The sequence below is a fragment of the Myotis davidii genome, unplaced genomic scaffold (assembly GCF_000327345.1).
Source record: "Myotis davidii unplaced genomic scaffold, ASM32734v1 scaffold81, whole genome shotgun sequence".
In the NCBI taxonomy this organism is placed as follows: Eukaryota; Metazoa; Chordata; class Mammalia; order Chiroptera; family Vespertilionidae; genus Myotis; species Myotis davidii.
Window position 1 is genome coordinate 940,033 of NW_006291554.1, and position 12,918 is coordinate 952,950.

Consider the following 12,918-nt stretch of genomic DNA (forward strand, 5'->3'; position numbering starts at 1 on the left):
AGATATGATTAATGCAAAAAGAGCCAACGGCAATAAAATAATGGACTGTAACATGCACAAAATAAAAAATGGGCATTATTACATTTCCAACATAATTTATTTATGCATTATGGTTGTTTAGCTGTGTTACTGCTGCTCTAGTAACATAAATTAGATTTTTTTTTAAAAAATTCACAAAATACAATCCATATATCAATTTATTTATTGACTTGACAGTATCTGCAAAATCTCAGAAAAATGTTTTAACCAGGTCCTAGCTCAGACTGCCACTCCAATTCTATTAGCCTGAGAGTGGGGCCTCCATAAACTCTTCCATATTAAGTTAATGTCCATCTAACATCCAACCCCTACCTCGGCCTGAAAACAACCTTTTATCCAATGACCTTACGCATCCTTCTTCACACGTCAATCACGACTGCGGACACCCAAGGCAGGCAGAGGACACTCGCTCGGTTTTGGCCTATGTCTGTTGGTGACATCACCCTTCATTTCCGGGCTGCCACCTTAGCACTGCGCTCTTAGTTTTGGAATGTGCAGCCTGAACTGGCCTCCTCCATACCTGAGCGGGTCACAGTGGTCCCTGTCTGCAGTGGGGCAAGAACGTGACCATGGGCTTCTCTGGAGGGGGACACTGCCCTCTTAACGCAGAAACCCCTCACAACCTGTGGGGCTCTTCCCTGGATCCTCAGGGCCCCAGGGCACACAACGTGGGGTACATGGTACAGGGCTAAACTGCTGTAAGCCCAGTCTTGTCGGATAAACCCACGGGGTTGCGAGCTCTGACTGTGCCTTCCGTACAGGACAGCCCGGCTGTGCGCTGAGGGGGGAGTGGGACGCGGTCGGAGCTCCTGAAAGAAGGACCCCTGCCCCCGGCCCACCACCTGGACCAGGACGAGCCGCCGGGCTGCAGCCCACAGTCTCCCACTTAGGTGGGTGAGTGATTCCTCCAGATTCACTCCTGCTTCCTGCATCAAGGCTGTCACCCCACTAACTGGCCAGGGTCTCCTGGGAAGGGGCCCACCCCTTCCCAGGTCAGTATTTTCCTGCACCGACCTCCTCCGCGGCCAGGAAGCAGGGGTGAGATGGAAGATGGACATCTTAGGAGCCAGGCAGACACAAGAGAACCCCATATCGGCCCTTTTTCATTTAAGTAATACCCCTATAATGCTTAATAAACCAGGCACAAAGCATTTTAAAAACAACCATTTTCTCCCTCATAACAATGTTTCAAGGGTGGGTACTATTATCATTATTTTACAGATCGGAGATTTGTGCTAAGTCACACGGCGTGACTGGACCACAATGCTAGCAGTGGAGGTGAGAGAAGCAGTCAGATTTTCATTCTTCTTACTCATTGAGCTTTATTAAAAACATGACATTTTTACTTAGTAAACATATCCTGATGGGCAACTTCCACCAGGATGGATTAACCCTCCCACCCAAAACAACATCGAAAATTTCACACAACAACAGTTTCCAGGGCTCTGGGCATCAGGGAGTAAAGGGCCAGGATCCCCGAGCGACAGGAGTCAAGGGGGCAGGTCATCCTGCTCACTCCTGGAGGTGGTGTCTGGGCTGCGGTCTGGGCGAGGAGAATGGGCTGAGCCAAGTGACTACCGAGTGGCAGTGGGAACGTGGCACCACCTGTCTGCAGGTCAGAGAACTGAAGGAGAGAGTTGCACAGACAGATGCCTGGGGCATCTGCAGACGGTGCCCTCAGGTGCTGACCGCACACACATGTGAGGTCCAGGGAAGCTACATGTGGATGGACTGCAGGGACCAGCACTTGGGGCGCACACAGGACTGAGAATAGTATATGTTCCCACCAGCCAGACTGGAAACCCTAACTCACAGGTACTCAGAGCAAGTCCTTAAAGGGTCTAGACCAGTGATGGCGAACCTTTTGAGCTCGGCGTGTCAGCATTTTGAAAAACCCTAACTTAACTCTGGTGCCGTGTCACATATAGAAATTTGTTGATATTTGCAACCATAGTAAAACAAAGACTTATATTTTTGATATTTATTTTATATATTTAAATGCCATTTAACAAAGAAAAATCAACCCAAAAAAATGAGTTTGCGTGTCACCTCTGACACGTGTGTCATAGGTTTGCCATCACTGGTCTAAACTCAACACTGGGAAATGATCAGGAAGGAGGAGAAAGAAGCGTATTATTGTTTAGTTCTTACACTGGACATAAAGTGGTATATGCCTCTTGAGGGTAGACTATGATAAAATAAAAATGTATTCTATAAACCTTAAAGTAACCAGTGAGATAACAAGATAAAGAGTTACAGCTAATAATTCTAACAAAGGAGAAAAAAATATGGAAACACACACACGCACCCAGCCACACACACAAGCCATGATGAATTCAAAGGCAGAAAAGAGAACAAATAGCAAACGGGGCAAATGGTGAATACAGAGCAAGGTGGCAGAATGAACTCTAACCACGTCAATAACCAGGTTAAATATAAATGCTAGAACACCCCAGTTAAAACTCAGATATGATCCGACTGTATTTAAAAAGACATAATCGTAACACGACCTAGAAGAAACACACTTGACATATACAGACACACATAGATTAAAAGTAAAATGTTTTTTAAAAGGTTATCCTAACAGAACCACGCTTTACAAATATGAGACTGGAGAGGAAGAGCCCGAGGCCCGGAGAGCGATTAGATGCTCACGGAAATACCCCGCCCGAGAAGGCGCGACCACAGTAGGCTGGTGCAGGGGCAGCAGCTTAGGAAGGAGTGGATGCGTGGAGGAGGCATCCAGAGGCAGAATCAGCAGGTGGGAGACAAAAGAAATCTCCAAAGGAAAAGAGGGAAACCAAAAAGGTTCCACCGTTTCCAAATGAGTCACCTTGAAGCTAACCATCCTAATTGTGAAGCTATACACAACAGAGAAAGAAAGAAGCACAAGACTGGGTCCCAGGGAGGAGGCTGTCCTCCATTGAGAGGCTGAGAGGATGGCCTCGGGGAGATGTCCTCAGGCAGCGGGAAGCCCGAGCCAGCAGACCCAGGCACCCGTTCGCAATTCACAAGCTGGCTGCACAGACAGGAAGCTACGCTGCAAGAGCAGCCGCGACACTGCAGTGGCATTAAGCTCAAAGCCAGGCCTCGGCGGGAATGAACTATCCAATACCTCTTCTCTGGTTTTTAATCGAATCTCTTCTACAGAGTCAACATTTCACACAAAGCAATTTTATTGAACGTGAAGATACATCCATTTCATAAATATTTAAACTTTTTAACCTAATCCTAAGGTTTCCTGCTTCTATATAGTAATATTTACTTGTGACTACATTAATGGGCTCCGCTTATGTCAATGGCAGAGCTTCTCAAACTATCTGTGGTGAAGGACCAACCTGGTAAATTCCCAGTCCCTTATGGACCTACATATGGCCCTACAGTGCTTGGACTGAACTGTGTCCCACCCAAATTCATATGTTGAAGCCCTCCTCCCCTCCCCCCATGGGACTCTGGAGATAGGGCTTACAAGGAGGACATTAGGGTTAAAAGAGGTCATAAAATGGGGCCCTGATAGAATAGAACTACTGTCTTCATAAGAAAAGACACCAAAGAGCTCTCTGTCTCTCTGTCTCTCTGTCTCTCTGTCTCTCTCTCTCTCTCTCTCCCCCCACATGCACACAAAGAAGAGGCCATATGAGCACACAGCAAGATGGTGGCCACCTGCAAGCAGGGAAGATGCCTCAGAATGAAATCTACCCTGCTGACACCTTAAGCTTGGACATCCAGCCTCCAGAACTGTCAGAAATAAACTTCTGTGGGTTCAGCCACCTAGTCGATGGTATTTTGTTATGCAGCCAGAGCAGACGAATACATACTGCATGTAACCACAGGCAGCTCACCATGCAAAGTGAACACTACTCTAATTGGTCTATACTTGTTCAACAAGATAAGCCCACTGATCGCATGCTTAAATGTCAGACTGTCTTAGAAGTTGCCAAATGCTTACCCTCCATTTCTGTGCTTATCTCACTGTAGACCTAGAGCAAACACTGTGAACTAATAGCAGTCTGCAGACCATGTCTCAACCAGAATTGGTTTATAGTCTTTCTATGATTTAAAAGAGAAAAGCAATATTAGGTAAAACTTAAAATAAGGGCATGAATTTTAAACACATTAGAAACCAGATGTATGCTGTGGGGTGAGAGAAATTAGAGAGAAGTCCAGGATTCTATCCTATCATATATCATATCATAAATCACATCATACCTAGGCAAGATCCCCCCCAAGACATTGCAGAATGCGTGTTCTTAAAAACGAACACCACTGTGCCTTGTTTATAATGCCCCTTGAATTCTGTTTCTCTTTAGAACGCCCATCAATCTCTGTAATCATATCCACAGAGCACATTACAATTAGATTACAAACTCAAAGACGGAGTATTACTTCTTCTTCAACTGGTGATATATACACTAAACTCACAAAACAGATGTCCTCAAGGGACTGACCCAGATGGATGAGCAAATTAACTCCTGTGATCCTGCCACTGAGGGAGGACCCAGTGCAGAGATGTCCAACTGTCCAGTGGCCATCATAGAGGGTCTTTGATGGATTCTAATCCATACGTTTGGTCATCCTAAGCCACGATGGACCCAGGTACATGTCTGATGAGACGGCTACTCTCTGCTCCATATGACCTTCCATGGCGGCCAGTCCAGGGTCCCAAAGAGTACCAAGCCCCCAGCACATGTTTGCTAATGTCTAACTGGCCAAGCCTAGATAAAAGACTCGGGGAAATAGAGTTCACTTCCTGATTGGGGGGGACAGGGGGTGGGACAAAGTCATAGTGCAAAGGGCTGGCTATAGAGAGAGGAAGAATTTGTGGCCATTTCTATAATCAGAAATGGAAAATTTGTATTACTGGCATAAATAGAAGGTAAATACTAAAAATAAATTGAAAACAGCTCCATCCTGAATATAAACTGATCTCTTTCGGAGGTGTGAGACTTGACTTTCCTAAATGTTCTATCTAGGCCAAGAGACAGGGTTAGGTTAACCAATGTTAATACCTTCAAAGAATGCAACCTAAGCTACTTTACAAAAACTGGATATCAACAGTCATATCTAAACAGATTATGTACTAACCATCAATTTGGAGGGCACTGGGCCCAACAACACAAATATTTCGTATTTTTGACAAATGCAAAAGCTGAGCCCCTGATTCCACACTCCCCACAGACAGAAGCAGCTCATTTAGGTGGCACACCTGGGATCAGTAATTCCTCAGTTAATCAAAAAAAGTTAGCTAAAATGAGGAATCATTGAAAAAGGCATATCTTTAAGATTTTAATTTAGCAAACATTGAAAGTACATTTATTTGCAAGTCTTATAACATAGGGCCATGGCCTCTCCTTTGAGCAAATCCAGTGACACTTTCTCACTGTCTTCGTTCATAAATAACACCCACAATTCAAGGTCAGATTCCGAGGTTCGCTTTCTTTGAAAAAGAGTGAAAACAAAGATGCGCGTGAAGCCATGTGAAAACAGAATCTGGAAGCTGTCCATATTTTTATGATTTTTCCCTCATCGCTTTAATTGCCTCATCTTTACCCACTCTGATAGTAATATGTCTTTATGGAGTCTTTCCAAAGGTTTTCACAGAAATGACGGCTCTTTCTGTTTTAGCACACACATTTCATCAGTTTTCATTCCATTTAATTAAATTATGCCAATTACAGTAACAAGAATACCACACGTAAACAGATTTGGGAACAACATGCCTTTTGGTGAGCACTTAACTTGGTGAGTGAACATAGTCCCCGGGCCCCCACCGCTGGGAGGGCCAGGAGAGCCTAGGCCAGTCTGGACTCTGCCCGGGGAGGGTGGAGAGAGCTGGTCTTCGAGAGCCTTCTACTGCACAGCGGGTTCACCTCTTGGAGGACCCAGTGGGTGAGCACTTCTAAAGCCAGGGCTCTATTTAGTAATGACCGTCTTTAATCATTCCCACACAATTAACACAACACAGAGCAGTGTTTCATTTGGATAAAACGCAAGAGGGGGACAGCCCAGAGAAAAAACAGAAAATTACCCAGATTATCACAGGAGTAGAGGAAATCAAAGAAGGAAGAAAAAAACCCAGTTCAATAATTCTATTCAAAAGGGCCCCACTCCATAAGTTAAACCCTTATTTACCTTCCCAGGAACCCAGCACATGCTCCAATGCCGGGAAGCAGTGCCCTGATGAATACAGTTGGTAGTGACCAGATGAATATATGTAAGTATAATTCAATTTAAAAACTTCCCAGGCAATTTAATCAGACCTTTCAATTAGGTAGAGACTTCTACAAGAGAGATGATTTTTTTCTGAAACAATAACAACAATGACTAACATACTGAATACTTAATCCTGCCAAGCAATGCAGTAAGCATACCACATGCATTCATTCACTTATCCCTGTGACCACTCTAGGTACTAAACTCATTTAAGGACACACGGCTTGCCAAAGGTGGAGTCAGAATTTGAACCCAGAGCCCACATTCTCAACCACTGTATTATACTGCCTAATTCATTTCACCAGTTCTTATAAATACTATAATTCCATGTTCTGCCTGAGAGGTTTGTTATATTTCCCAAGGGCACATCAAAGTCTTCAATTATAAAGTTAAGTCAATTCTTAACCGCCACTAACTATATGTTCACTGAAAAACACCTCTATGTGACTGACTCATTCATTCATTAATAAACATTTAACAAACAATGGCTTAATCACCTGAAAAGGAAGTTAATGTAATTTAATGGACATGTCTCAATTACTGAGGTTACTGCATGCTGCCCTTACCCATGCGCTCAGGAAGCTGAGCCTGGTGGAAGGAACACACGTGGCCCTACAGCTTCAGTAAACGCTTGCAGCTACTTGTGGGAAGGGCTGTGGAATGTGGGGGGGGGAGAATTGATCTCCGACCGAGGAATTTTTTCCCTAAGTCATGGAGATTCCTGTGAGGACTGTAGCAGTGGAGAAATGGGACCAGCATTTTGTTTTGGAATGACTCCTCCAGCAGCAGAAAGCGTGGGGGCAGAGGAGAGAGCATGAAGACTGGAAGGCTAGTGGAGATCTGCTGTAAAAGTCTAGGTAAGAACTGTGGAATGTGCACTTGAACTGAGTAAACTATGTGGTATGTGAATAAACCTCAATAAAGCTATTTAAAAAGCTAAGTCTAGATGAGAAATGGTGAGCACCTGAACTCAATCCATGCCAATAGTAACAGGGAAGAGAGAGTAAGGAGAGATCCAGAAGTCAGCATCAGCAGGGCTGGATGAGTAAAGGATAGGTGGGAGGAAGGGCTGGACTCAGCTGTAGAAACAAGATCACGAAGAGGAGAAAATGGAGTCATGACATGGGATGCAAACAAGGTCACAGAGGAGGCGGTTAACATGTAAACAAGGAACCGTAACACAAACCAAACCAATTCAGTATTACGGAGAACCAAGCCCATCGAAGTGAATCAACAAGCTGATGGAGACACAGGAGCGCACTGCTAAAGGGCTGACTCACTAACAACGGTGGTCACCTGTTCACTTCCTCCTCTGTATCAGACCTGGTGCCCATCACTTACTAGTATATGTACACTGCCAATATCTTCATTCTGCCTCGGAGGAAACCAGGACACTGCAGATTCTAATCCAGCTACCTCCCGACTCCGACACCCCAAGCTATTTCCATGCATAACGCCCGCTTAACAAATAATGACGGCAATGATAACAAAGATAATGAAAGTTCATTCTGCCATTGCTGAGCCTGTTAGAACCGCAGCTCACAGCCCTGTGCCTCGACCCAGGGCCCAGTTCTGTGTTTGGCATTTCACCAATATAATAGTGCCTATATCAGCCGTGGGCAAACTACGGCCCGTTTGAAATGAATAAAACTAAAAAAAAAAAAAAAAAGACCGTACCCTTTGATGTAATGATGTTTACTTTGAATTTATATTAGTTCACACAAACACTCCATCCATGCTTTTGTTCCGGCCCTCCGGTCCAGTTTAAGAGCCCATTGTGGCCCTCGAGTCAAAAAGTTTGCCCACCCCTGGTCTATATCCTGCCTTGTAAAAGTGGTAGCAAGACCTGCAATTTATTACACATGTGCTCAATGCCAGACCCTTGTGATCAGGGTTATACATGTGCCATTTCTACTCCTCAGAGCATCCCTGCAGTGGAAGCTGCACTGGCCTCAATTCTGCAGACAAGCAAATAGGCTTACAGGTCAAGGTAACTGGCCCAGGGCTGTGAGGCGCTAAGAGGCAGCTCAGGGACAGAATCTCCATAGTTTGGAATATCCATGTGTAGATATAAACACAGGTGTAAATATAAATCAGTTGAGAGACAGAGAGAAAGAAAGAGTGCATATGTGGCAAAATGCTCAAAAAAGTTACTCCTAATGAAGGGTAGTAGGAATTATCTGTATTATGCTTGCATCTGTATTACACTTTTCTTGAAATCTGAAACTGTTTTTTAAAAATAGGAAAATAAACCCTGTGAGTCAAGGCATAAAAGAGCAGAGAGCTCAGTCCACTCTCAGAAGACACCTTTAGTCACTACAAACAACTGAGAACCAACTCCATTTCTATGCAGCTCTAGAAAAAAAACAATTACCTAACTTAAAAAATATAAAACTGAAACTGCAATTAAGGATTGTTTTTAAAACTATCAATGAAACATGCATGGTGCAGACTACCTTGCTATTCACCAGGACCTAATGATTAGAAGTGCAGTGTAACTTCTGGGGTGAGTAGTTAATTCATTTGAATCTTAGAAAAGGAACAGCTCTTAGCAGGTGAACTATTAGTCTTCAATATGTTTAACTAGAACATCTTGCCAACTTCAAAATTAAAAGAAAACTATGAATGCTAAAATAAAATATTAGCAAACATTTGATACAAGATTGTAGGGTTTTTCTATTTTTCAGGAATTGGAGATCTGTGTAATTCTGCATTTAAAGGAGTGACCCTTTGCTTGAAATTACATCAAAGAAGTGAACTAAATTTGCCTCAAGAGTGAGAACGATGATAATTATTTAAAAGAAATTATTTGAATGTTGATTTGATCCTGTGGGCTGGACTTTATGACATTGCCAGTATTTGACTATTTTTAACCTAGAAAACGGCATTTTCATGTGGTTCCAACATAGTGTTTTATATTGGTATGCTATTCTCTTAGTCAGTCTATAGGTGGACATACATTAGCACATGGAGATGTTATATGATAAAGTTGTACACCTGAAATGTATATGTTGTTAACCAATGTTATCCCAATAAATTTCAGTCATTTTTGAAGGCAACACTAGATGGCAGTAAATACACAAAAGTGTATGACATTGAGTTACTAGCATACAGTAATGATGATTTTTGCCTTCTACTCAACTCTGTGCTGCATTAAATCAAGTTTTACCAAAAAAAACAACAAATAAAAAAATTAAAATTTGCTGGCTTCAGAAATGTGAAACAGAAAAACTACTGAACTGAGCAATCATCCACAATTTGAATATGAGAACACTAGCTCTCAATCAACATCAACATCATATTTTCTGTCTTCTTAGTTTAAAAATTTTGATAACATGAATTTATTTTAAATTTTATTTAATTTGGAGGAAAAATCTTTTAAAATAAAATATATTAAGTTACTTTTTACATCAAGATGTTAACAATTTATTTATTTATTTGTTTCTATTTATTTATGGCTTATTTATTATGGCTTTTTTGAATTAGTAAAATTTCTTCTCTTTCAGGAGCCATGAATGAATATAGGAAAGTACAGCGTGCTATTTATTTAATACTAGAGGCCCAGTGCACACGAAATCGTGCGTGAGTAGCTCGCTTCCACTTGCCTCAGCTGGCTGCGCCGCCCATCACCACTAGTAGCTCGCTGCCCGGTCCTCCACTGCGGTCCTCCACTGCTCGTGGCTCTCTGCCGCTAGTAGCTCATGCCCCACCCACCTCCTCCTGCAAGAGCCACCGCTCCTTTGGTCGTGACGGCGTTATAGCAATGACAACCACAGGCCTTTTATGATATAGATGCTACTAGCAAAACATTTTTAACTCAATAAACTAACAATTTATCTAGAACACAGGAAAAAATAGGAAATAAAATCTAATTTTAAGACTGTACTCCTCAATTTGAAGACACTGCAGATCAAAGAGAAAATCTTATAAACAGAAACATGTTAATTTGATCCACTGATGATTCCCATGACTTTTCTGTAACATACTAAATTAGAATTTCAGTATGATTTTACAAACATATAGTAATAAACAACAAAACTTATATTTTCAAAGTTATTTGTAAACTTTCTACTTTTTAAATTCATTACAAGACCAGATGGCATTCAGCACAGGCCTCAACATCACTAGAATAAAATTAGCTGACTTACTAATTTTTTGGTTACTTCTAAGACTTTCTCTGAACTTGATTTTGTTCTGACACAGAAAATCCTCAATTTAGAAAACAAAGCAAGGTTCTCTCAAATGTCAATAAAGTAAAAACAAATAAATCTTTAAATACATTAATGTGGTAGAAGGGGAGGACTTAGTTTAATACCAATCTGTGCCTATATAATTCAACTTTTGATCAATAGTTTTTCAAAAGTCAGAAAATACAGAGCTATAGTTACTACAAACATACAACCAAATAGCCAAAACAATCTTGAAAAAGAATAACAAAGTTGGGGTCTCACACTTCATGATTTAAAAACGTACTACAAAGCTACGGTAATCAAAGCAGTGTAGTACTGGCAAAAAGATAAATATTACTTATCTTGTCAATGTGTATATACATTTAATATGTACAGTTTTATGTATGTCAATCATACCCCCAATAAAATGCTTGAAAAGAAAATATAGACATACAGACCAATAGAATAAAATAAAGAGCCCAGAAACAAACCCTCACATATATGGCTTTTTTTACTGGGGAAAGGACTGTCTTTTCAACAAATGATGCTGGAAAATTGGATAGCCACATGCAAAAGAATGATTTACCTTATATCATATATAAAAATTAACTCAAAATGGATCAAAGATCTAGACTTAAGACCTAAAACTATATATGTAGAAGAAAACATAAGACAAAATCTGCATGACATTAGATTTGTCAATGATTTCCTAGATATAACACTAAAAACAAAGACAAAAAAAAAAGAGAAAAAATAGAGAAGCGGGGCTTTTGTGCATCAAAGGATAGTATCAACAGAGTGAAAAGGCAACCTGCAGAATAGAAGCAAATACTGGGAATCATATATCTGATAAGGGGTTAATGTTTATAATATATAAAGAACTCAACAACTAAAAAACAAACAACATAATTTAAAAATGGACAAAGGATTTGAACAGACATTTCTCCGAAGAAGATTTACAAATAAAAACATGTACAATCCATGCAAAGAGCTCAACAGGTATCTTCTTCTGTAAATGAACTGCTTGGCATTCTCATCAATCTCTTGTGAGTCTCATTAGTTTAAGCATAAGTCAGTCCCAAAGTCTAGTTAGCCCTGGATGTACTACAGGCAAAGACAAATTCCTAGATCTGCAAAGCTAAGGGCCATATTCTAAATCAAGAAGCTACATTATGAGCCTGGCCAGCTGGCCATCCCCTGGCTAAAGGCCCCCTCTGTTTTGATCTCTCACTTCCACACGTAATAACTCAACCTTGCAAATAACTCTCCAAAATCCTGTTCAACTCACAAGTCCAAAACAGACCTACTTTTATCTGCCAGAGCCATTCTCTTTCCCCTCCTACTCACTGCCATCTAAAATCATTCTCCAACAGGAATATTCTACATATAGCATCTATCACAAGCGCAGATTCCAACCCAATATGCTAAAAGAGCAAAATAGAGCAAAGCAGACTGTATTTCTTCAGCCGCTACTGGAAATGTACAAATGTACATTTGAATGTACAAATGAATTCCAGGATTTCATTTTTTTCTGGTCAGCCCAAAGTCCTGAGACCTTAAGTATATGAATCACCGCTTTGTGGTGATTCATATGCAAGGGCATATGCTTTAACAAATTTTCACCACTCTCCTATGTTTTAAATATCTAAAACTAAAAGGTTACAATATTCCTGACAACTAAAATCACTAGCAACAAAAAATTGCCTGCAAATTCTTGTGATGGGTAAGTGCTTGATTTTTAACATGGTACAGCAATTCATAAACATAATTAAACGGTTTCTAAGCAGTACAGAGACAGCCAGCTTGTGCTTTTTGTGTGAAACTAAGAGTCCTCCTACACATGACAGCATGCTTTGGAGTTTTAGAATGTTTCACAATGGGCTCCATACCTGTTGGAAATGAGACTTAAACATGAATTTTTCTCAAAAAATATTTTCTTAGGATTTGTTTGAGAAAGTAGAAGTGACAAACCCCTAGATTAGACTAAAAAAACCCACATTAAACCTACAGAATTCTATCTATATAATAAAAGGGTAACACGCTAATTAACCAGCGGTCCTTCCGGAGGAAGCCTGGTTCGGAAGCCCGGGTCCCAGGTGCCTGCCAGCGGCCAGAGGGAAGCCAGTGCCAGCAGCTGGGGAAGGAAGGCCTACGCTTGCACGAATTTTCGTGCATCGGGCCTCTAGTTTCAAACAAGATTTATCTACTCAGCCCTGACCAGGCTGGGAAAGTCACTTTCCTGTTTGCACCACAGTGACCGTTTTTCAGTCCCAGGTGATCACCAGGAATGCACAGCCTCAGACTCCTGTCTTCCCATTACCTGAACGGCTTTGCTTTCATACCAGGAAATGCATGTTGCTAAACTGCCAGCCAGAGACATCACTGCTTTGGAATAACAGAGGCATCTGATGTAGAAACTCTTTGAAAGAGAGTTAAAGTCTCACTTACCTCCACTGCTACTACAATCAAAATGAGGTCTGTTTTTGACTCTGGAAAG

The 12,918-nt window shown here is 41.4% G+C and overlaps 1 protein-coding gene across 1 annotated transcript in view; it reads right to left on the minus strand.

The window, feature by feature from the left end:
- Window positions 1-12,918, minus strand: part of ANO10 (anoctamin 10) — a 114,483-nt gene that overhangs the window by 48,372 nt on the left and 53,193 nt on the right. Inside the window, exon 11 of the mRNA XM_006765103.2 lies at window positions 12,870-12,918. This exon is cut by the window's right edge and continues 11 nt beyond it. Coding sequence (XP_006765166.1) covers window positions 12,870-12,918 — 49 coding nt within the window. The remainder of the gene's footprint in view (window positions 1-12,869) is intronic.